Below are 21,879 nucleotides of genomic sequence, written 5' to 3' on the forward strand. Positions count from 1 at the left end.
GTTGTGTGCTAATTTTCAAATACTGAAGTGCTTAAACCTGCTTCCTGTAAATAAAAGGTAAGATCCTGTCTTGCTCTAAAACTCAATATAAACTCTTGCTCTGTCAACTAAGTTTAATGAAAGTGTTAATGAACTGGTCATACTGCTCTGCTGTCTTCAGTCCTGCTGCACTGTAGAATCAGATGTACTAGAGTATACACTTGTAGAGTTTGTCAGGCACATGGAAAGGTCCAACTAAGATACAAGTAAGAGAATATATACTTCTTCCCAACAGACAAGCACTGGGGAAAAATAACACTCATTCTTGTGATCATGCAAATATGTTCTGAAGTGACTACAAAATTCAGATTTTATGAATGCAACTGAAAATACTGAAACTTCCTCTAATATCAGCAGGAAATTCTGACTTTGTGGGAGGTGCTGCTTACAACCCATCAGGAGGATACATCCCTTCCTTTCATAAGAAAGAAGTTGGATCAGCTGGGCAACGGATACAGCTAGCTCCTATTGGTCCATCCATATCAGGTATGAAACATCTTAACATACACATGTAAGAAAAAGATAAATATTTTAGGAAGAATGGGAAATTAACATTTATTAGCCCTTAATAAGGTTTTCCTTCCAAGTTTTGTAAATGAAATTATTTGGTATATCTTTTTCTTAACACTAGTGAATTGAATGCAAGTATCTACATGCAGTCACAATACCCAGAGAAGCAACTGCTACTATTACATCTTAAGTAAAAGAGAAAACAAATATGCAAACCTTCTATTATTCCAGCTTTAGAGCTGGAAGTTACATAGCTAGTAGGAGATACTACAGTCACCAGTAAGTAGATACATTCAGGTTTAAACCAAAAAAAAAATCGTATTTAAATGGATTGGAGGCATTTTCTTGACAGACTTTCATGAAGCATGTGGCAGTCCTGTCTGAATCTTAAGTATAATGCCATTTAACGCAATTTAATAATGTTGAACCATGCCTATAGCAGGCTCAACAATTTCCAAAAATAAATACCTCCCTCAGGTGACTCAGCAAATTCACAAATAATGTTACAGATATAGCGCAAGCACTGTATTAAAATGAATTGCTCTCTTCTTTACTAGCCCTATCTAGTTGTTCTGCAGCTTCGGTAGTGGTCATTTAGGACAAGTTTTCACTGTCTTCATCCCACTGTGTTAGCTATGTAAGTCTGAGTGTCATCCCAGTAGCTGACAGTACTCTGCTAGCCATGAAATACAAAAGGAGTGTTTTCTGGAGTGAAAATGTAAACACTGCTAGATTATAGAAGGTAAAAGCCAAACAAGATGAGTTTACTGATGTTATTGTATATTGAATAAATATTCAAGTATTTAAGATAAAGAAGAAAGAACACTTCCTTTCTATAGCAGTTTTGTGATAGGAGATTGAAATTCAGTAAAAACCTCCACAACTGTCTCAGTATTTTCTAGGGGAATTGTTGCAAAGCAGGTATCCAGTAGGTGAGAATTACTAGTAAGATATGCAAACTCTAGGAAACGTTAGCCTTCTCTGAAAGCAAAGATATACAGGATATCAGAGACCAAACTATGCTGCTGTGTTAACATCCCTGAGTACCCCAAGTCATCTTTCAACTCTCATTCACATCTGTGAAGTAGTAAAATACTTCTTTAGTTATCATTAATTCTGAGTTCTTGTTCCTTGCAGATTATTCCTGGAAAACCAAAGCTGCTCGTGCTCAGTTAGCAGGTCCTACTTACAATTCAGCAAAAAACATGAGTATTTTAACTCATGCACCAACAGTTCAGCCAGTGCATGGAAGAACAGACTGGATGGCTAAATATGGAGGACACAGATAAAAACACCATCCTATGCGGGTATCATGTGAGCTCTGTTCAGTTCTCCTGCGCTGGAAGCCTGAAATGCCTATTTGCTCTAATCTTTCCTAAGACTATGCAATAGTAAAGATGAAAAAACCAACCACCCTTATGTTCTACTACCTATGGACAAAAAAAAAAAATCACAGAATGCTATTTAAAATACTGGCTATAATGTAGGATTTCATGAAGTATTGCATAACACATCTTGCCAAATCTACTGTGTATTTAAAAGTAAAGAGAAGTAGATTTCACTTGGTATTTTTCTATGGATGACTTCCTATCAGCATACTCTTAAGAACAACTGCTCTAGCTGTTTGCCCTATTCAAAGTCCGCCATTGGCATAATCTGCTTTCATGTACACAAGCAGCTAGAAGTGAGGCTAAAGCAGAGCAGCACCAGGCTCCTGGCCAATACACTGCTTCCTTCCTGGAAACATGAAAGTGAAAGCACAGACTGAGCTTTGTGAAGAACACCAGCATCCTACAAGGATTTTAGAATTCATTCATACCTGAAGAGTTGCTCAGGGTCTGTAATGTGTAAGTGTTCGTAATAGCAGTGAGAACTCCTTGTAGCTGGACATAAGCAATACGCTGACAAATATTGCACATGGAAGATTCAAATGTGTGCCAGTAGCAACACCGGAAAACAGCTAAGTGCAGCATTCAGTACTTGCTTACCTCAGTGAGCTGTAGTGAAGCTTAAAATTAGAGTATGACCATTTTCACTTGAAGATTTGTGGAGATTCACATCTCCCTTGTCAAAGGTATATCACAGTGATGTGTTAAGGAATCCAAATAACTGCAGTCTTGTCAGCTGTTCTAATGGTGGATTAGCCAAAAATACGTAAGTGATTGGTAAACATCTTACTGAGTGATGACACTAGACTACAGACTTCTCCATAACTCAGAGCAGTCCAATGAATTATGTGAGGGAGGAAATAAAGCTGCTTTTCAAAGAGATTACTTTCCATTTTAGATTTTTAAGGCCAGCTTAAGTCCCTGAGAACACATACAAGCTTTAATAATGCAATACCTCAATGTTTATATGCTCATGTTGTACTTTCCTTGGCATCTATGCTAAGTTTTACAGTAATATCTTGCAAAGGCTCTTCCAATATACAATAAATATATTTCTTTAATGTTGATCTAGGCTACTTCTGTTCACAGCTGCATTTAGAATAGATGTTTTGGACTTCTTAGTTGTATTTTAAAATGGCAGGTTTAATATAAAATGAGTATGTTTTTTAAAGATGTGAAGCTGATAATGATTACTTTAGGCACTGTAGAAAGAAAAGTATTTGTATGATTTTTCTATCTGCATATGAAGTTTTCAATTCCTGTTGCTGACTTAATGTGCCATAATACTTGGGCTACATAGCCTACTGGAAGTCAATTTAAACTGAAGCAGTAGTATCAAAAACAAAAATCACCAAAAGAAAGTACTACTTTAACACTGGAAAAGATATATAGGGATAAGGATATCTAGTTAATAACATGCTAGAAACTTCATTTACTATTTGTCTCAGGTACCTGTCATTCCATTAGTACTAAGATATTCATATGCTATTTAAACATATCTTAATGTAGCTGTAGAATATATCTGTAACTGGCTACAGCAATGAAGACCACCCTCACACTTTCTAAACCATTTCCAGTTCATAAATGCACTGGTTTTACTAATAAAAACCAGGATAAATTAATCACTCACCTCTGGTACAAGATGCCAGTAACTTAACAAAGATCACACCAGTCAAGCAATTAATAATGTGTCCATAGCTCGCTAAGTCACCTAGAGCAGAGAAAGGCAGTACTAAATACAGCTAGAAGAAACACCCTGTCCTTACAATATGCTAGTGAACGTTGAAACTATTTTGATGTAACTGTAACAGCCTTGACCTGTCCATAATCAAAGCATGACCAGAGTTAAGAAATGCTTCTCACAACCAGCAAGCCAAAACAGTAGTAAGACACGAGGAGGCTTTGTGCAGTCATTTTAACTCTGATTCACTGATACACACCATCAGTGCAGGAGTGCCACCTAATGCTTATGCAGTTTTAAATGGATGAAAAGTACACAAGTCTCCAGCTTTTCTCTCCTCCCTTTGTTTGGATTACTGCTGTTTCTGCTGAAGGTGAAAACTGGTAATAAAGAGTTCTAGCAGCAGTTCTCAATTAAAGCTACTACTTTCCAAAGCTCATGAAACAGCAGCAAGGCATAACGCTTTGGTCCACAAGTGAAAAAGCTTACCAGTCTAAATCCCTACTTTCCATTGCCTTTGTTGCCTTTATTGAAGTAAAACTGCAGCACAAACTTACAAGTTACCTGACTTGAGACCAGTATTATACACTTAAAAAACTGCTGGATTTTGCTGTCATCAATCTATTGTAAAAGATGCATGTGTATTTGCATCTTCCTTCCACTGAAGACAACTGGCTCAAAAGCCATATGAAGATGCATGTAACTCATATAGTAGTTTTGTGAATTAAGAATTGTGTTTTAAATGCCAATGCATCACTTACTAACCTTCTCAAGCTACAGCAAACGCATTCAAACAACCTGATCACCATCACTGGGTCAAGAGCCTGGAATTATTAGACACTTACAAGGATGACTGACAAAGAAGCCATCTGCTATCCTACACGTTCCACACCCCCAGCAGGTTTCTACAGAGGGAAGCAGAAGTAAATACAGATGCTCCAGACTGAACATGAAAGAACTCTACAAAGGTGCTGCCAGGACCACCAGCAGCTTCCCCCGAAGCTCTCACTACCTGTGCTCAAGGCCAGCAGTAACCCAGGTTGTGTGGCATGGGACCAGGCTGTTGGCAACCTGGTTCCATAGATGCAGTGCAGCCAGAACCACTGCCCTTGGTCCTTGGCACAGCTCTGCCTGTGGCCAGCCGCATCCCTGCTGACTGACTTTGTGGCTTACCTCCAACCCTGCCTCATCAGGGGGACGTCACACTGTCAGCAGCCCTCAGATACTGCCACTGGACTTGACCTGTGTTTCCTCCTCAGGTAGCATGGGACCATGAGGTTCTCAGTGAGGTTAATGTCCTGCCTGTTCTGATGAAACTGTTGACTCCCAAATCAATTTCTCCTGTGACGAAACCTGCTACTCCCTGACAGATGCTTTTCCCAATCCATGTCCAGAGACTAAAGTTATCTAACAAGGAGAGAAGGAAAAAAGGGAGGGAAAATTAAAAAAAAAAAGAAAGAAAGAAAGAAAGAAGCCACAAGATGTCACACTCCTGCTGAGGTACTGGCCAGATATTTAGAGGACTCTGAGCAAATGAGGCTCCAGAGCTTCACTAATCCAAAAGATCAACCTCCCTGCTTCAATCTCTCACAGTATCAGCCACCAAAGAAAGGCTGAAGAAAGCAAAGCTCAGGTCCTGTATGGATACAGACATAAGGTAAGCCAAACCAGAAAAGGGATACATTACCATCCATGTGTAGCTCCCAGGATTATTTCTGCATCATAAGTTTATATTTAGAATGAGTTCAGGCAACAGAGCACTTCTCAGGGAAACATCTGAGCCCTTTAGTCTTTAAATAAACTTTGAGTCTTTCAAATCTGAAATAGAAGATCTCTCTCAGAAAAATAAAAATTATTTTTTAATGTAATACTTGCCTTTATATATAGGCGGTGTGCTGCTTTTGCTGGCACCCCTCTCCCCAGTTCATGTAATTTTTAGACTTATGAGTTCCTGTGTCCAGGGAATGGAACAGGGCTAACTTAAGCTATTCATGTTCACAGATATATCCAGGCATCCTAAAGACAAGGCACGAAATGCATCAGTCCAGATGAATGATTAAAGAAAAAAATAGTTGTGTAGAATGCAAGTTTGTAATAATAATTTGTTGGCTGGTTTATTTAAAGTAACATTTTAATTCTCATTAAACACAAATGCTATGACTGCAATTCAGCATTACCTAATGAAGCATATTTTTATTACAAATAATAGTCCATAAAAGTGAAATTAATTACATTTAGTTGGGCACTTTTCCTTATAAATAATTTTAAGTAATAGATTTACTTTCATTGCATTACAGTAGAAACTCAACCCCCTGCTCCAGGATTGTGTTTTTAGGCCGAGGTTCTAAAACGGTGCTAGCAGAACAAAGTCCCTGATTGACAAACGTGATGACCAGATAAGGCAGCAGGGAAGTGGGAAGGAAAAGTTGACAGAAAAAACACATTTGTTAAAGGAAATACTAATGATAAATTGACAATTTAGGATCACTTATGTTGGTAAAGACCTCCAAGATCATCTAGTCCAACTTGTATCCCGTTGTTTCCGCAGTCTAACGGGTTTTAGAAGGACAAGTCCATATATATATATTTAAGCTTCATTCCTGCAACTGTCTGCACGCAAGGGTTAAGAGGCCCTTGCTTACAGTAAACTGCAGGACCAGAAGCTGAACTAATACTATACTCATTTTCCTGCTTCACAGTGCAGCTGTTGAGACATACCACTTCAGAAGACATAATAAGGGCTCTCAATTTCTCTCATTTAAAGACATAACCCATAGGCATAAGGATATGAAAAACAGTGCACAGGCAGCAGCGTCTGTTACATTTTTTGTATAGTGCATTCAGGCAGTGGCATTTTCAGGCTTCTTAATCATGTATCTTCAAGAGGCTTGATGTACACTTATGGCTCAAGTGGCTTTTCCATGATCTGCAGCCCAAGTCGTCCAACCATCAGTAAACTGTTGAACAGAATATTTGTTAAAAGAAAGGAATGAAGAAAGAAGGAAAAAAAAAATAGAAGGAAGGGGGAAAAAATCTCAAAGAACAACATGGAAGAAAATATTAATATGATTCATTTAACTAGACTACAACAGTCATTTCAGTTTTCACAGAACTTACCACATAACATTTAGAAAACATATCATAGAATCACCAAGGTTGGAAAACACCTCCACGATCATTTAAGTCCAACCACCCACCTACCACCAATATTTTCCCAATAAACCACATCCCTCAGTACAACATCTAAATGTTTCTTGAACACAATATAATCACTATAAATTAAAACACTTATTCAAAATACAGAGAAGAACAGAAGATGTGACTACCTCGCACCAGCAATGAGCCCAGGCATTGCTTTTCTGGAGTTGTAAAATCTCATCCCCATGACAGCAGACAAGGTTCCAGACGCCACTGATAACAGAGAAGCCCAGTCAGAATGGTTTCAGGGAAGTGGGTCTGAAGCACCAGTGCAGCACTACAATGCCGTTACACTTATCAGTACCAATGGGCCTATATGTCCCTCCTCCTCCCAGAAAGCAAATATTTTACTTATTTTTGTTCAATAGTAGAGCAGCTGTAGGCTTTACGGCAGCTTTGGTAAGCATGCTCCACTGTTCGTTACAAGTGAGTAGATCTAATGAGCTAAGAATGCTGCCTAATCACCCATAGCCTCCATTGCTCTGTGCAAATCACTAACACTCCCTCAATTTCTGTTTATTTGCACAAGAAGAATAATTATTTATTTCCTTGAATACAGATAGCCTAAAAACTGTCAGAAAGCTAGGGTGGTGATAAAGATGACTATGCAGGAGACAAATATTATTACATTTCCCATTCGATGTAGTTTGAGCAATCTAAAGCTCAGCTGGAGCCACAACAGCAAATCACAGGAGGTTGTGGAGAAAAAGAATCATGCAATGACCACAGAATGGTTTGGGTTGGAAGGGACCTCTAAAATCATCTAGTTCCATCTCCCTGCAATAGGCAGGGACACCTCCCTCTAGATCAAAGCCCCACCCAGCCTGGCCTTGAATGCTTCCAGGGAGGGGCCATCCACAACCTCTCTGGACAACCTGTCCCAGCGTCTCACCAACCTCACAGAAAAGAATTTCTTCCTGCTATCTAGTCTAAATCTACCCTATTCCAGGTGAAAACCATTTCCCCTCATTCTGTCACTACCTGCCCTTATAAAATAGAATAGATGAATAAGGAATTACACTAGGCTAGGACAGCATGCTGTCTTCAAGAGGCCCACTATGCCTACATCCAAAAAAATCAGGAAGTACAGAAGCAACTTATCTTTCTCTCACTACATTGCCTGAAAACTAGTGCAGAAGATGCACAGCCATTCCTACTACACACTACACTGGAAGAGAGAGTGCACAAGTAGAAGCTGTGCTTCACATTGAGCTGTGTGTTGCACCTCATTTTTTACTGACCACATAGTTTGGTCCTCTGCAGTATTTGCCAGGGATCCCATAAAGCCCTTCAGCACACTGCATGATCAAGTCCTGTTGTTTGAAAATAGCCGTAACCTCCCTATAATATCTGAATGCTAACAACGTTGATGTGGTTACAGAGCTGCAAGAGGTCAAGAGGCCAACCTTGTGTACAAAGTTGAGACCAATTCCTCACAGGCACTGGCCTGACTAGTTACTGAAGTGCCACAGTGATGGGAGTTCCCTCAGGTTCACATGATCTCTTCCAGTGCTTCCCAACACTTCCCACTATCATTTTATCCTTTTGCTTCACTTGAAAGGTTTGCTGCAAGCTAAGACCACAGTTTCTTGTCCCACCTACTGTAATCAGAGATGGGACAAGCAATAGAGAACAGTTCATTCCCTCTTTTCTTTTGCAGATTTTAGACTTTCTTCCACAGCATACATTAAAACATAAAATCCTTATAGTTGAAAGGGACCTCTGAGGGCCATCTAGTCCAACTCCCCTGCAATGAACAGGGACATTAAGCTAGATCAGGTTGCACAGGGCCTTATACAGCCTCACCTTGAAAGTCTCCAGGGACAGGGCATCAACCACATCACTAAGCAACTTGTTCCAGTGCTTCACCACCCTCACTAGCAAGCTTGACCCTGTGCTAGGCTGATGTTCCACACTGTCACACCCACAGTATTGCCCATGGACACTTTCAGGAGAGGCCAGATGAGAATAGCTTTAGAAAACCCAGATGTTGCAATACCACAGCAGCAAAGAACAGGAAACAAGAAGAAAAGGGGGAAAATGAGATTGGGAAGGGATTTAACTGACCCTGTGCAAGGAGGAGATGGAGAAGGGATGGGGAAAGAAAGGGATAGGGAAGAGGAGAGGAGGGGAGGGATAAAGAAGGGAAAAGAACAGAAGGGGAAGAAGTGGAAAGGAGAGATTAAAGGGTCAAAGGGAGGAGAAGAAAAAGGAAAAGTGAAAGGAAAAGGAGAGGAAAAATGTGAGTGTCTGGAGATGTTTTCTAAAGCAACAGAAACCTGCAGGTATGGTCTAATTTTCCAAAATGAAAAAACAAACTGAACAGCCCGTGCAGCATTTTTGCCACCTGTCACTAGGGTGGCATTCCTGAGATCTGGTGGAATGACTCATCCCAAAACAACAACTGTTGCCAACAAGGTCTTTCCTCCAGGTCTAGTTATTTGAATGAGAGAACTGTAAAGAACAAACTAAACAGGAAAGTCAAAGGCAACTTCTTGTCTGGGAGTTCAGCTCTAAGCTTCCCGTGAAGCCATCCACTCCCCAAGGTGCCTCCCCGCTCTACCCAACAGGAACCCAGGTGACCCTCTGGGCCAAAAAGAAGGCATTTGCCCTGTTAGAACGAACCCTTTGATTAACAGAACAGCCAATAGAACAGCCTCCCTTGATTAAAAGAACTAGTATAAATAAAGGGACACAAACTAGCTGGAACGTGTTAGACAAACTGTGCCCGTTCACAGTGCCGGCAGTCAGGTTCAATACTCGAGTGCCAAGCGCTTACCGAGAGAAAGCCACACATTCTTTGGGTCTTTAGACTGCTGGTAGGCACCCAGCCCTGCCAGGCCACCAAAGAGAAGGCCGGCAGCAAGGGACGGGACGCTGCCTTCAAGAAAGAAAACAATATAAATCACAACGGGTATTTATTTTTCAATCAGCAAGATACCTTGGAGCCCTCTGTCCCCATCAGCTCACCACGCGGCCACCCAGCCAGCCCTTCTAAAAGGCAGAACCCCCCCCCCCCCCCCAGCGCTGACAGCGACCCTACCTGCCCTGGCGTAGCCGATGATGCCCCCGGAGGCCACCAGCGCCGCGTACCCGAAGCCGACCCAGTCGTACTCCATCTGCGGCGCCTCCGCCCTTCTGCCGGCCGCCGGCGAGCGGCCCGCTCTGACCTTGCCGCCGCGCTTCCCGGCGTGCCGCGGGGGCGGAGCGAAGCTTACCCGCAGTTCCGGCCGCGGGCGGGCAGCTCACCACCGCCGCCGCAGGCCGTGGCGCCGCAGGCGCTGTGGCAGCCGAGCCCGCGGGCGGCGCTGATAGATAGGCGTAGTTCTTGGCTGCCACAAGTTTTTCTTCTTCCTTCTTTTCTTCTCCTTAAGAAGTGCGAAAGCTGAGGAGGCAGCCGGCGCTGCCCCCCCCCCCCCCCCCAAAAAAAAAAAAAATCAGTCGCACAGTGGAAACAAAAGGGTTTATTTATAACATTCGTTAAGAAAGGAAGCAACACTGTAAACGGCAGCAGGTCAGGAACAGGGGTCTTCCTGCAGAATAACACCTGCAATGTTTTTCTGGGTTCTTATTATAACAAAGAATGCAACCCAGCACTGAAATATCTGTATTTGCTCAGGCTACAATGCCCCTTTATGTCTGTGGGTACAAGTTGAGGGGGTTGGCTCCAGAGCTCCTAGCTGGGCACCTTAAAGCTCTGTCTTTAAAATAATCACTCTCCCTGGCATACTTATCTTTTCATCTGCCATCATAGCATCAAGCCCTCTCCTGCCCTCCACAAGAGGATTTCCACCCAAGTTCTGCTCTAAACTCCCCATCTCCCTGCAGAAAACTGCACTACCAAGCGTGACAGAAGCGCAGAACAAGCTGCCCAAAGCACATCCTGCTGCAGACATCTGAATATGATGCACTGTCATTCCTCAACTACTGCAGTTTGCAATACAGCTTGTTAAAGGACACTGACATTAGCAGTGGCTTAATGAAGTTGGTAGTTAACCTGCTGCTGTTCAAGACCTACCACATGAGCCGCCCTTTCTTGTGCAGAGCAGGAGAGCTCACTCGCAGTTTATGCTGCCCTATTGCTGCTGGCTGGGTCATTCAACAGCACTGCTAAAATACCCCAGAAACACAGCCTGTCATCACTGCAGGAAGAACCATTCAGTTTTGTTTAAAAAAAAAAAAATGACCGATACCTCTTACTTTCTGCTGGCCATGCTAAAATATTCCTGAATGCTGATTTTTCTCTGCCACATTCCTAGTCTGCTGAGACTATGCGTGCTGGAGGGTTAGGTAGACTAGGGAAGGAATATCAGCTCAGCTACTCGGCTGCCTCCCTCTAGTGGCTGTTATTGGAAACAAAAATAGGGCTGTGAAGCCGTGAAACTCAACATTAAGTATATGTATTAACCACTCAAAGGAAGTAAACTCAGTAAGGCGGCTCAAACCATGTCAAAACATGACACAAAAAAATCACAGAGTTACTGCCAGAGCTCTATTACTGATCTTTCAGTCCTGACATCTCTTTCCACTGCCTTCCCCACTTTGGGTCCTTCCATGCAATGATCTGAGGACACTGGTAGGCCAAAATCTGTGTGCAGAGATGTATCTATCTCATTTTCTAGCTCTATTAGTTGGCCAAGTACAACAAATAAGTAAGCCTTTCTTTTTCATAAAGAGCTCTTGTGCCCGAAAGCCTATCAAGATCTTTCTATCCACAACCATTCATATAGCAAAAGGTGCTGTATTCTCTTAGAAACCTTGAACCAACAGATATTTAAAGAACAGGCAAGACCAGGGCAGCGCAGCATCTTTCTTCCATTTCCAGTACTTTTCTGGTGCACTAAACTTCCATATCTTTGGCTAAAAAACACCTGCATGTATGGCCACCAATTGTGTTCTTGTTTTTGAAGTCTTGCTCACTGTGGCTTGTTACCTTTCTGCTTGCCAATGTGCACTGCTTGTCTTTGAGGTATGAGAAGTCCCAGGGATGCCTGATTCTATATACATTTTTATAGAAACAGGTAACAATTTCAGTGTAGCAAGACTGAAGTTAGGGCTGGACAACAGGCCATTAAAATAGCAGATGTGCCAACAGGGCAGCTGCAAAAGGAGCTGTACCCTACTGCTTCTTTTTGGATCTCTCACCTTTTGGCCACTGAATGTTAAGTAAAAACTTAGATTTGCAGACAGAGTGACACAAGCTGACCTGAGCTGCATCTACTGCACATCCTAAAGAAACCTGTTGGATGAATGTGTCCTTCCAGAGAAGCAGAAATTAGATTTTTGCTGCAATTCTGACCACTTTTGTTGATGTATCCTGGGTTTTTGGTAGCTAGAAATACCAGCTTGGTTCCACCTGAACCTCACTCTGTGCCAAGGTCTTCTTTCGATGTCTCAGTTCCAGGCACTCCACAGTCAACGGGTATGTCCTGAGCTCAAACTTATTTGCAAACATACAGGTGGAGTTAAAAAGCCACTTGAGGTCACCTGTTCCATATACACAAATGCCTCTGACATAATGGCCTGCCAAATTAAAAAGAAAAAAAAAAAAAGAAATATCAGAACCCAGTTTTCTTTCTACAGGCATGCTTAAGGATCCAAAGCTTTCTTTGGATAAATTCTATCTGCAAAGCCACTATAAATGATCTGCACAACATCCTAAAAGGCTTACTGGTCACACAGTGTGAATAAGTATGAACAACAGTATGAAATGAAGGAAGTTACTTATGAATAAGTAGTAAGCATAATTCCCAAGTAAGGAGATAGACAAGAAGTTTTATTGCTTGAGACTCTAAGACAGGGCTGAGACACAGCAAGAAGGAGAATTTCCTTCTGTCAGTGAAAAGGAACTGATCCTTTTACTTAAGCAAGATTTTCCACTAAATAATTTGGGTTGATACTGGTGCAACATCACTTATTCTGGTGTAGTCATGATCATGTGAAACCGCTGCAGTTTAAGCTGACTGAAATTATTTTCCCCCCCCCTCCTCCACACAAACAATGGAGGAAAAGTTCATGAAATAAAATTGGTATTCCATTTTCCTCCCACTTTTGTATGTCACAAGTAGTAGCATCACACAAAATACAAATCAGCAACCAAAAAATTGAGTGTGCCATGGAGATTACATCTTGCTAATGTTATGTCATGAACCAATATGAAACAGGAAAACACAATATTCAAACATTGTCAGCTTGCAGTTCCTGAGGTTCCTTACCCACTATGGCTCCAGCAGGCATCACTGCCTGCATTAGTTGTTCTGTGTCCCCATACAGTGAGTTACAACTATACATGGGCTATTCCCTTCCACCCACAAGATGATCCCCCAACACCTACAAGAAACAGTCAGCTAACTCTTACGAACTTTAAGCATTGCCAAATATCCTCCCTTCCAAGGAGGAAGTATTCTATAAGAATTCCTGACGAAGAAGTAACTGTTCCAGCTTTCTTGCTGCTTATTTTATGTGGCTACTGTCATTCTCCACCTAAGAAGAGAGGAAGATCCTTTCAACAATGCCTTACCTCTGATGAACTGCTGTTTAAGATCTGACTTGTATTATGTAGGACTACAGGAAGAAGTCAACTGTTTTTTCCTAGATGAGCAGCAAGAAGAAGTGAGGAAGAACATATGCATTACCGTGACAACCTCCATGGATGTCTTCCATATCAATCCACTTCACTGCTTTCAGGTCACCTTCCCATGATGCATTGGGCATGGACCCAGGGACATCTGCAATTAGGTAACAGAAAATAATGGTAGCAATCTTTTGAACATCTGTATGTTCAGGTTTGTATCTGCTCCCTAGGACCTCTCCATGAAACTAGGATAAAATGCATATTTGTATGCATCAGCCAACACCTGGATTCTAAGTTCATTGTAAAGTTTCTTCACTGAAAGCAGCTTTCATGCCGTGAACAAGATGATGGACCCAGAGACATAATTTCACCTGAGAAATCAAATCCCTTCATTGCAACATCCTCAGTATGATGCTGCATGCATGATACAGCTGTCACGTCACCTTCACAACCAGTACTGCCCTCCCAGTGCTGTTTGAACTCCAGGCCACTGACACATAACATCATATGAAGTTGTGGTAAATACTTTAGGAATCTTTGCGTTAAGTCCTTTACAACAACCATTTTAAGTAATTAAGGGGGAACTGCTGAGCACTCTACATTTGGTTTTTGTGGAAGAGTAGACATGCAACACATATGCAGTGCATAGGCAACAGTTGTAAGTCAAGGGAATCATAGAATTAGCTAGGTTGGAAAAGACCTACAAGATCATCCAGTCCAACCATCCACCTACCACCAATAACCCCACTAGACCATGTCTCTCAACACGATATCTAAATGTTTCCTGAACACCTCCAGGGACTGTGACTCAACCACCTCCCTGGGCAGCCTGTTCCAGTATCTGAACACTCTTTCAAAAAACCAGTATTTCCTAGTGTCCAGCCTAAATCTCCCTAGTGCAACTTCAGGCCATTCCCCCTCGTCCTGTCACTAGTTACAGGAGAGAAGAGGCCGGCCCCCAGCTCACTACAACCTCCCTTCAGGTAGTTATAGAGAGTGATAAGGTCTCCCCTAAGCCTCATCTTCTCCAGACTGAATCTCAGTACCTTCAACTCCAGGCTGTGACAAACAGACTATTGCCATGGGATGAAGCCTTGGCCTTTAAACACAAGAGCTGGTCAGGCAGTTACAGCTAGGAAAACTTCCACACCTGATCTGCACTGCAATATCATATTCAGGTCAGCAACAGAAGGTTCCCAGCGCACAAGCCACTTCACTAAAAGAAGTTAGAAAAGCACCAGCTTCTCACTGTAGCACAAACAGTTGCCCATAATTTATTTGCCTGGTTGGAAAAAAAGCTCAACATGTTTTATTCTTTCCTACCCAGAAAGTAATTACTATAGTGTTACACCTGAGTTACCAAGTGGCAGAAGAAGCAATATTTGGGGAGCCAGAAGTACACCAGCAGGTACAAAAACACAGATGCTGTTTTTGCATTCTCCTAATGAGGCTGAAAACAGAAGCGTAACACAATGGAAAGCACAGCAATGACAGCAGGGTAGCAAGGTCCCAGGCTACAGTAAGTGAGGGTTTGTACAAATGCAAGAGCTGTGGGCACAGAAATAAAGGAAAGAAACTGCTTACCTTCAGAAGGCCTCAGGTATGCACAAATCTCTAGCAAGATACCCTCACCTCCACTGCCAAACCTTAAATGAGGTCTGGGAAGGGGTGGATCCTGGCTCCAGCCTTTCTGGTCACTTGGGTACATTGCTTGCACCTGAGCTCCCCTGGGTTGGCCCTGCCTTCCTACCAGGTGCTCAGTCACTGTTTCTAGCCATGACTTAGCATTTCTGCTACAAGAGGAAAAGAGTAACTTGCTGAAATCCAAAGAGTTAGTTTAGTGTTACTGGTGAGGAGTACTTGCAATTCCAGAGCCTTAGCAAATGCAGTAGAAGTAACAGCACTGACTGGTGGCACTGGTCAGGGAGGAGAGGATTTGCATCACCCCAGCTGCTTCCCACACACTATCAGGCAGCTGGAAGCTGCAGCCCCTCCCCTGGGAACCTCTTGGGTAGCAACAATCTTATTATCATTCATAAAGACTAATAACCTCTGTTTATCTATTAACTGCAATTAATCTAACTGTAACTAAAGCAACAGTTAAACTACTTTAACAGATAAACTGTTTCAAGTGCTTTTCTTCCAGTTTTTTAATAGGGATATTCAAAGACTTTTATTCGTGTGTCTTCCTGTTTTCCTTTTAAAGGAAGTAATTATCTGGGTGGCATGGAGGGAACCATGAAGCTTTTTATGGAATTATCTATATGATTTTGGCATTATGAGCCATCATTTATACTGACTCCGTATACCAAAAACACAGAAATTTTCCTCATTTTACAGCAAGCCTTTTGGAGCTTGAACAAAATGCATAATAGCCTTGGTTAGGAGTTTTAGGACCTGTGCCCATCAAATACAATTTTAGGAAAAATAAAACAGGCATTTTAATCCACACTTTTGACCTCTTTCTTTAAGAGCAGTTAGCCCTCTTTCTAATTTTCATAGTGTCGTTTAAATTGTGTATTAATCTAGACGGTTCATTTGGCTAGCTAACTGCAATCCTAACAGAGGTGATTTGGTAGCAGCACCGTAAAGCACAATTTCAAATAGCAGTGGGAGAACAAATAAGAAGCCATGATCAGTGCTGAAACAGTAACTGAAAGGCTCATCACCCCAGTGTCGGTGTTCTGTAAAAATTAAAGGAGAAAGTACAGGAAGTTTCTGTTTTTTTTTTTTCCTTCCCCAGTGGCAATAAGCACAGTATCTTCAGTTACTACAACCTAACAACTGTTTCGCCTGTGAGCTTGAAGAGTGCACAGTGAAGGACAAAAGTGAACCCAAATGCACTGCGTAATGTCAAGGGGTTTTTTTTTGTTCTTGTTGTTGTTCTGTTTTTGAGAGATTTGATGGGAGAAAAGGGAAGCACCAGTTATTGGGTTTTATTTCAGTTTGCTTGCTCTATTTTGGGTTTTCAAGGATAGCATGTTCCTTGGAAATGCTTTTCCAAGGAAAGCTGCTTGCAAATACTATTCTGGCTTCTTTATCAGATGCAAAAAGATCACTTGATCTAACAGCAGAACCACTGCAGCAGTTTTCTATAAACAGAGATACCTGACAGCAATAACCAAAACATCACCATCTTATTTCTCCTTCTTTGCGTACTGGGCTATTATCAAATAAAATAAGATAAAACAACATGCCAAAGTGTAATTTTGTCAGAATTTCAGAAGATGTTATTCATTTGCAGAAAGCATTCAAGTAAAGACAACACTTTATAAAAGACAAAAAGAAGCAGTGATGGCAGGGGATATGCTCTTCAAACGGCCTGGGACATGCATTGTCGTTCCAAATTAGAAACCTGTTCTCAAGAGCTGGCAGTAAGCATGGTGTGAGGATAAACCTTGGAAAATGCTGACACTGTGGGAAAGCAGAAAGATGACTGACAAAACAGGAACAACCTCGGGACATCCACAAAAACAATGGGAGGCACTGCCTTCTAGGAATACAGAATTACTGACTTCACATTATTCACCAGCTCTCAAATTAAGTAAACTAGGCATTTTTGTAAGTTAATTAAAGAGTAAGGAATAACGTAGCTCAGCACTTTAAAAAAATGGGTTTACCACATTTTCCTTTATACATTTGTTAAATCCTTACCAATTGATTTCCTATTCAGATGTTGCTCTTGGGATCTTTTTTATAAAACATTTTGTCTGAAGAGTCGTGCTGGTGGTAAGCATTAATATAAACTCAGGTGTGAGCTCCTCACTCTACTTTTATTCAGCTCTCACCTCACTAGGCTTGGATCACCCATTTATGTGACAGGAATTTGAAAGTACCTGCAGCAAAATAAGTGAATTTCAAGTACACAGCAAGGGAAGAAATGAAATTAAAGGCACTGGAGGGGCTGACCCGTTTTTCCACTCAGTTGTGGCTGTCTTCACAACCCACCAGTGCAGTTCTGGTGGCTGCAAAACACCACTTGGGAAGCAAAGCATACTCCTCCCCCGAGCTGCATCTCTTTTGGGAACAGCACTGTGTTGAGCACACTTCTCTCACAGACACAGGTTTGGAGGCAGGAAAAACATGCTCTGGTTTTGAACACTGGCCTCAATCAGAGGACACAAATTAATGTGCTTCTTAGCTAAGATTTTCCTTTTCTCTTTTTTTTTTCTTTTTGCCATTCAAATCCCAGTGAGAGTTGATTTGCATGTGCTAGCTCTAAGAGGGAGTCCACTCCCTTTCCTTCTTGCACAACTACCAGGTATTATCAAGAAAGACATCCGTACCTTATACAAAATGAGCCACTGCGTTTGCATTTCTGTAATGCATGCATAAACTGATATTCAGATGGAAATGCCACAGTATAAAAGGCTGCCTGATTTGCTCTGAACTTCCAAGTACTGTACCTGTAATTCCAGGATCAAACCAATGTGTCAATTAAAGTCAAGCTGGTAGTCAGTTAGTCTTCAATAGTTTTCTGAAGCAGTTTGTGCTTCCTCATTTGCAGCTCTCTTTATGGAAGGAGATGAGCTTACACTTCTCCACCATCAACTGATCCAAGCTTTTCCCTTGCGCTTTATAGGCTGGTGTACAGAAAATCCTTCTGTACCCACACCCAGCACATCAGGCTGGTTAAGACACACTTCATAAATCCGCCCAAAACAGTGCACAAATCACCTTGGGTGATTCTGTAAAACATTTTGAACATGATTTTGAAAATGATAGTAACTTTTGCTGGACTTTGAAGCCAGATATTTATGTTCGGGAAACACTCTAGGCTTGGGATGAGATGCATCGGTGGGTGAATGCACACCCTCTCTTTCTTGAGAAAAAGTGTGCAGTATCTGTACTGTAAGTTGGATCTGAAAATTCGCAAGTCCCTACAGAGGCTTTTGCAGCACAAAGATATTACATGCAAATACACATGGGACTAAAAAGTCAAAATGGCAAAACAGGGTCATCCGTCAAAGCAAGGACTGTCCATTTTCACCCTGCAAGGACATCAGGAAGACCTTAACATAGACAGCTCAAACATCAGTGAAACCTGCTATAACCTAAGCCTAACTCAGTCCTGTACCTCTGCAGCACAGGACTACTGCTGCTGAGTTGAAAAGCACGTTACTTCACTGAACTCACCACTCTGCCCATTTATAGATGCTATTCCCACCAGAAGACAGCATGGCCAAGTGAAGAAATTTCCAGGAAGACAAATTCAGGGTTGCTCAGTATGTCTTCCTTAGTTTGTCGCTACTGTTGCTAAGATAGGCTGTCACCCATCAGAGTGTTTTTCCATATAAAACTGCAGGAGTGATGACAACCTGGTGGTAAGCATCACTGAGAAGTACCTCCATGGTGAAGAGAGCTGTGGTGACCACCACGATCAGCTGGCACTCTGCAATGGCAAGTTAGTGCCATCGGTCTATTTTACTGAGATTAGTACCAAAACCATCCCAAGGTTCTGGATGCCTAGAGAGGGACCACACAGCCTACCTGGGATCCTGTTGAGTGTCACCCAGAAGTGCTCATCGGGGCTGTAGGTGTCCTCAGACCATGCCAGTAAGTCGATGGCACGCGGGTCCCGCAGCACAAACTCTACAAAGGGCCGGGTGACCGCAATGTATGCAGAACCAAAGTAGAGGGTCAGGTTGTGTGGTGGGGGAGCCTTGCGCACCTGTGGGGTGACCAGCCCTGAGACATTGCTCCCACCCTGCTCCCGGTGCATGAAGTGGGTGCGTGCAGTGACATGTGCTGGTGGCAGCACTCCGGGGGTGATGTTCTTCCCCTTGTAGGCTTTCAGATGTTGGATGATCTCCCGATTGGTCTTCAAGGGGAAGTCCTGCCCGCAGGCATTGAGCAGGTAGCGCCAGGGCACGGCAGAGGCCACCAGGTCCCTCATGCAGTGCAGGTCGGCCTGCAGGCGGGACACACCACCATAGACCACCCGCTCTGTGTGAGAGGCGAGGAAGGCATTGGGGAAGCAGCCCAGCAGGTGCCGCACCGCTCGCTGCAAGGCGGCCGGTGCCTTGCCATCCACGTGGATGCAGTAGACATTCTGGGGCATGTAGACTGCCCTGAAGAGCCGCTCAAAGGTCTCAAACTCCTTGTGCAGGGTGATGATGTAGGCCAGGGGAAAGGCCGCCTCCTCGGCTGACAGCACCCGGGTGATGTACCGGCTGTGGGACATGTACTCACTGCAGGAGGAGTCCCTGGGCACAGGCCGCAGTCCCCCATTCTGCATCCTGGGAGCCTGCCCGGCCAGCAGCGCACCACACGCTCGCTCCAGTGCCATGCTCTCAGCAGAGCCACCACCCGCTGCCCTGCTCCCTCCATAGTGCCTCAGCAGCACGGCGGCACCCAACAGTACCACAGCCACCATCAGAGTCACTGCCACCCGACGTCTCCGCATGGCTGCTCGGCACAGCACGGCCCTGCCACGGGGAGTGCAGGGCCGGGGCCTGCGGGGTGGAACTGCTGCCAAGTGGCAGGTGCTAGGCCTGAGGGGCTGGGCCAGTAATGCTGTTAACGGCTCACTGAAGTTGGTGGAGATCTGTCTTTGTAGTGCCATCTAGGTTCTTTAACAGTAAATTTGGTTGGTGAGGGTGGGAATTAAACTCAAGATTGCCAAGCTTTACAGCAGACTTCAGAACTTGTTGAGAAGGAAATTAAACTCAGGGGGAACAGAAGCATATTGAAACCTGCTTCATTCAAGGCAGTGGTCTGAATTAAGGCACTACATGCTGTCTGCTCAAGCAGTCGGGCTGTTGGCTATCATAAAAGAGCTAAGCTGCACCTGAATAATAAGGAAACATTCTCAGTTCTAATAACTGTAGCTTCATTTGACAGTATGTTTTGATGGAGTTTTTTTCTGAGCTTTTATTCACTCATAAATGAATTCTGGGGACTTGTCAGGGTCATGGTCTTGCCTCAGAGAAGCTGAGCTCTACAGGGCCGTTCAGGACATGCCCTCTTTTCCAGCACCCATTCAGGCGTGATTCTAGTGTCTTCCAGTGCTGCTGCCCAGGCAGCCAGCTGGCTGCAGGGTCTGTCTCTCAACACACGCAACACAATTTTCATTGTGGTCAGATGAGTTTGCTTTTATATGAAACCACTTCCTTAAAGTGCTCGATCCGCTCCTGCTTTTCAAGGAGCAGCTTATTGAAGCCTGTTACACCAGTGTGTGACAGATACAAAGATACTGGGGAATCAGGCAAAGGAGTGTGCAAGTCCATTTATTAGCTGTGGCTTTTCAGAAAGCCTTCTTGAAGTCATATTCTTCCTTACCCTGTCATCACTAAGCAGTATTTTAGTGCAAAGCAAAAGACCAGTTGTGAAGCAGTGTGGCCTCAATAGGAGAAAAATTGCACAAGTTTAAAGTAACACTTAAATTCCAATGGCTAAAGACTGCATGTAGACTTAACCATATTTTAATCATGTATTTTGTGATAAACTGTAACACCTGAATGGAGGATACAGGACAAGAATAATTTTTCTGGAAATTCTGCCATAAGGCAGGTGTATTTGCTGCCATTGTGTTGCAACATCTCCCTTAAGTAGATCATGCAACAGAGAAAGGTTTTGATTATGAGATTGCAACAGCTTTGCGGGCATAAGACTCAATAACATTTGCAGGAAAATCCCTTTTTTATACCTCATTTCTACAAGAAGTGTTTGCTCAAACAGGAAACTTCATTAAAAGAATAGAGAATACAAACAAAAGAACAAGTGTTAGTTATTACTCATCAAATGTATTGATGAGTAATGATGCAGACATAGATACAAAATACTTCCTTCTAGAGAACATCACTTATTCAACTAGCGTCACTGACTGGAATCATACAAAAAGTTTCTGCCTTTCTGTCTACATCTGTCTTTGAAGGGTGGGCATTAACGTAAAGAAAAAAAAAACAATTCTGGGAGGCAAAACTCAACCACAATGGTACATTAGTATGATGCATGCACTGCTAAGGTCATTCCAAGATTCTCTCTAGAAACAATGGAGGAATTGAGAGTTACCAAAGTTGTTTCGAATGATTAAGTTGCTGTAGTGAGAAGCTTGGTGTGGGATAAATTATATATGAGGAAAGGAATGGAAACAACAGCAAACAAACCACAAGAACAAAGTAGGTCTATTTGTGGAACTTTCACTTCAGTTTACCTGCAGCAGTAGTTCCAGAGCCAAATGAGAGCTGTTGGCTCTCGAGGAACATCTTGTTCACATCCCTTGGTTGTAGGTATGAGGCAAGAATAATACCAGAAAAATCTGGGTAGCATTGCTAACACATTAATCAATCACATTAGCCAGTTCCTGGGTTTTAAATTTTGTATAGCTGTTTGCTTGCACAAAGAGAACTCCCATCTGCCTTGAGTGTGCCCTTAGCTTGACTCACAGCATTACCTGCCACATGTCTGCCATTACCTGAGGCATACTGTATGCCAGCTGTCCTTATTTTTCTGTCCGCTATTCAGCTTCCGACTGAAATCTTGCCATC

General features: G+C 42.8%; 3 protein-coding genes across 10 annotated transcripts in view; 1 reads left to right on the forward strand and 2 right to left on the reverse strand.

The window, feature by feature from the left end:
- MAK (male germ cell associated kinase) overlaps nt 1-3,004 on the forward strand; it is a 29,754-nt gene extending 26,750 nt beyond the window's left edge. For 5 of the 7 annotated variants that reach the window (XM_021387399.1, XM_021387403.1, XM_021387401.1 and 2 more), the window contains 2 exons: nt 394-525; nt 1,687-3,004. In XM_021387399.1, the coding sequence (XP_021243074.1) occupies nt 394-525; nt 1,687-1,838 (284 nt within the window). In that variant the 3' untranslated portion in view covers nt 1,839-3,004. The remainder of the gene's footprint in view (nt 1-393; nt 526-1,686) is intronic. The other 2 variants (XM_021387402.1, XM_021387404.1) reach the window with 1 other exon arrangement.
- Nucleotides 5,707-10,044, reverse strand: LOC110393924 (transmembrane protein 14C-like). The gene is made up of 4 exons (XM_021387407.1): nt 9,860-10,044; nt 9,596-9,697; nt 6,945-7,029; nt 5,707-6,575 (listed from the first exon to the last, which is right to left on the reverse strand). Exons 1-4 carry the CDS (start codon nt 9,933-9,935, stop codon nt 6,518-6,520), a joined length of 321 nt encoding a protein of 106 aa, XP_021243082.1. The 5' UTR covers nt 9,936-10,044; the 3' UTR covers nt 5,707-6,517.
- On the reverse strand, nt 10,261-20,424 carry LOC110394520 (N-acetyllactosaminide beta-1,6-N-acetylglucosaminyl-transferase-like). Of its 2 annotated transcripts, XR_002435684.1 has the most exons (4): nt 18,881-20,424; nt 13,509-13,544; nt 13,337-13,407; nt 12,254-12,339 (listed from the first exon to the last, which is right to left on the reverse strand). XR_002435684.1 is itself a non-coding variant. In XM_021388421.1 (3 exons), exons 1-3 carry the CDS (start codon nt 19,953-19,955, stop codon nt 12,149-12,151), a joined length of 1,359 nt encoding a protein of 452 aa, XP_021244096.1. In that variant the 5' UTR covers nt 19,956-20,144; the 3' UTR covers nt 10,261-12,148. The 2 variants fall into 2 exon arrangements, 1 of the variants encoding a protein (XP_021244096.1); XM_021388421.1 differs by lacking the exon at nt 13,337-13,407 and having other exon boundaries at nt 10,261-12,339; nt 13,452-13,544; nt 18,881-20,144.

The sequence above is a fragment of the Numida meleagris genome, chromosome 2 (assembly GCF_002078875.1).
Source record: "Numida meleagris isolate 19003 breed g44 Domestic line chromosome 2, NumMel1.0, whole genome shotgun sequence".
NCBI lineage: Eukaryota > Metazoa > Chordata > Aves > Galliformes > Numididae > Numida > Numida meleagris.

Excerpts from the sequence above, each read along its gene's own strand:
- LOC110393924 (XM_021387407.1), bottom strand. The coding sequence starts at position 9,935 with ATGGAGTACGACTGGGTCGGCTTCGGGTACGCGGCGCTGGTGGCCTCC. Across the intron at positions 9,698-9,859 it reads CATCGGCTACGCCAGGGCAG|GCAGCGTCCCGTCCCTTGCT; the intron begins GTAGGGTCGCTG and ends TCTTTCTTGAAG. Across the intron at positions 6,576-6,944 it reads GGGCTCATTGCTGGTGCGAG|TTTACTGATGGTTGGACGAC; the intron begins GTAGTCACATCT and ends TCTGTTCAACAG.
- LOC110394520 (XM_021388421.1), bottom strand. The coding sequence starts at position 19,955 with ATGGCACTACAAAGACAGATCTCCACCAACTTCAGTGAGCCGTTAACA. Across the intron at positions 13,545-18,880 it reads GACACTCAACAGGATCCCAG|ATGTCCCTGGGTCCATGCCC; the intron begins GTAGGCTGTGTG and ends ACCTAATTGCAG. Across the intron at positions 12,340-13,451 it reads CATCCATGGAGGTTGTCACG|GCCATTATGTCAGAGGCATT; the intron begins GTAATGCATATG and ends TTAATTTGGCAG.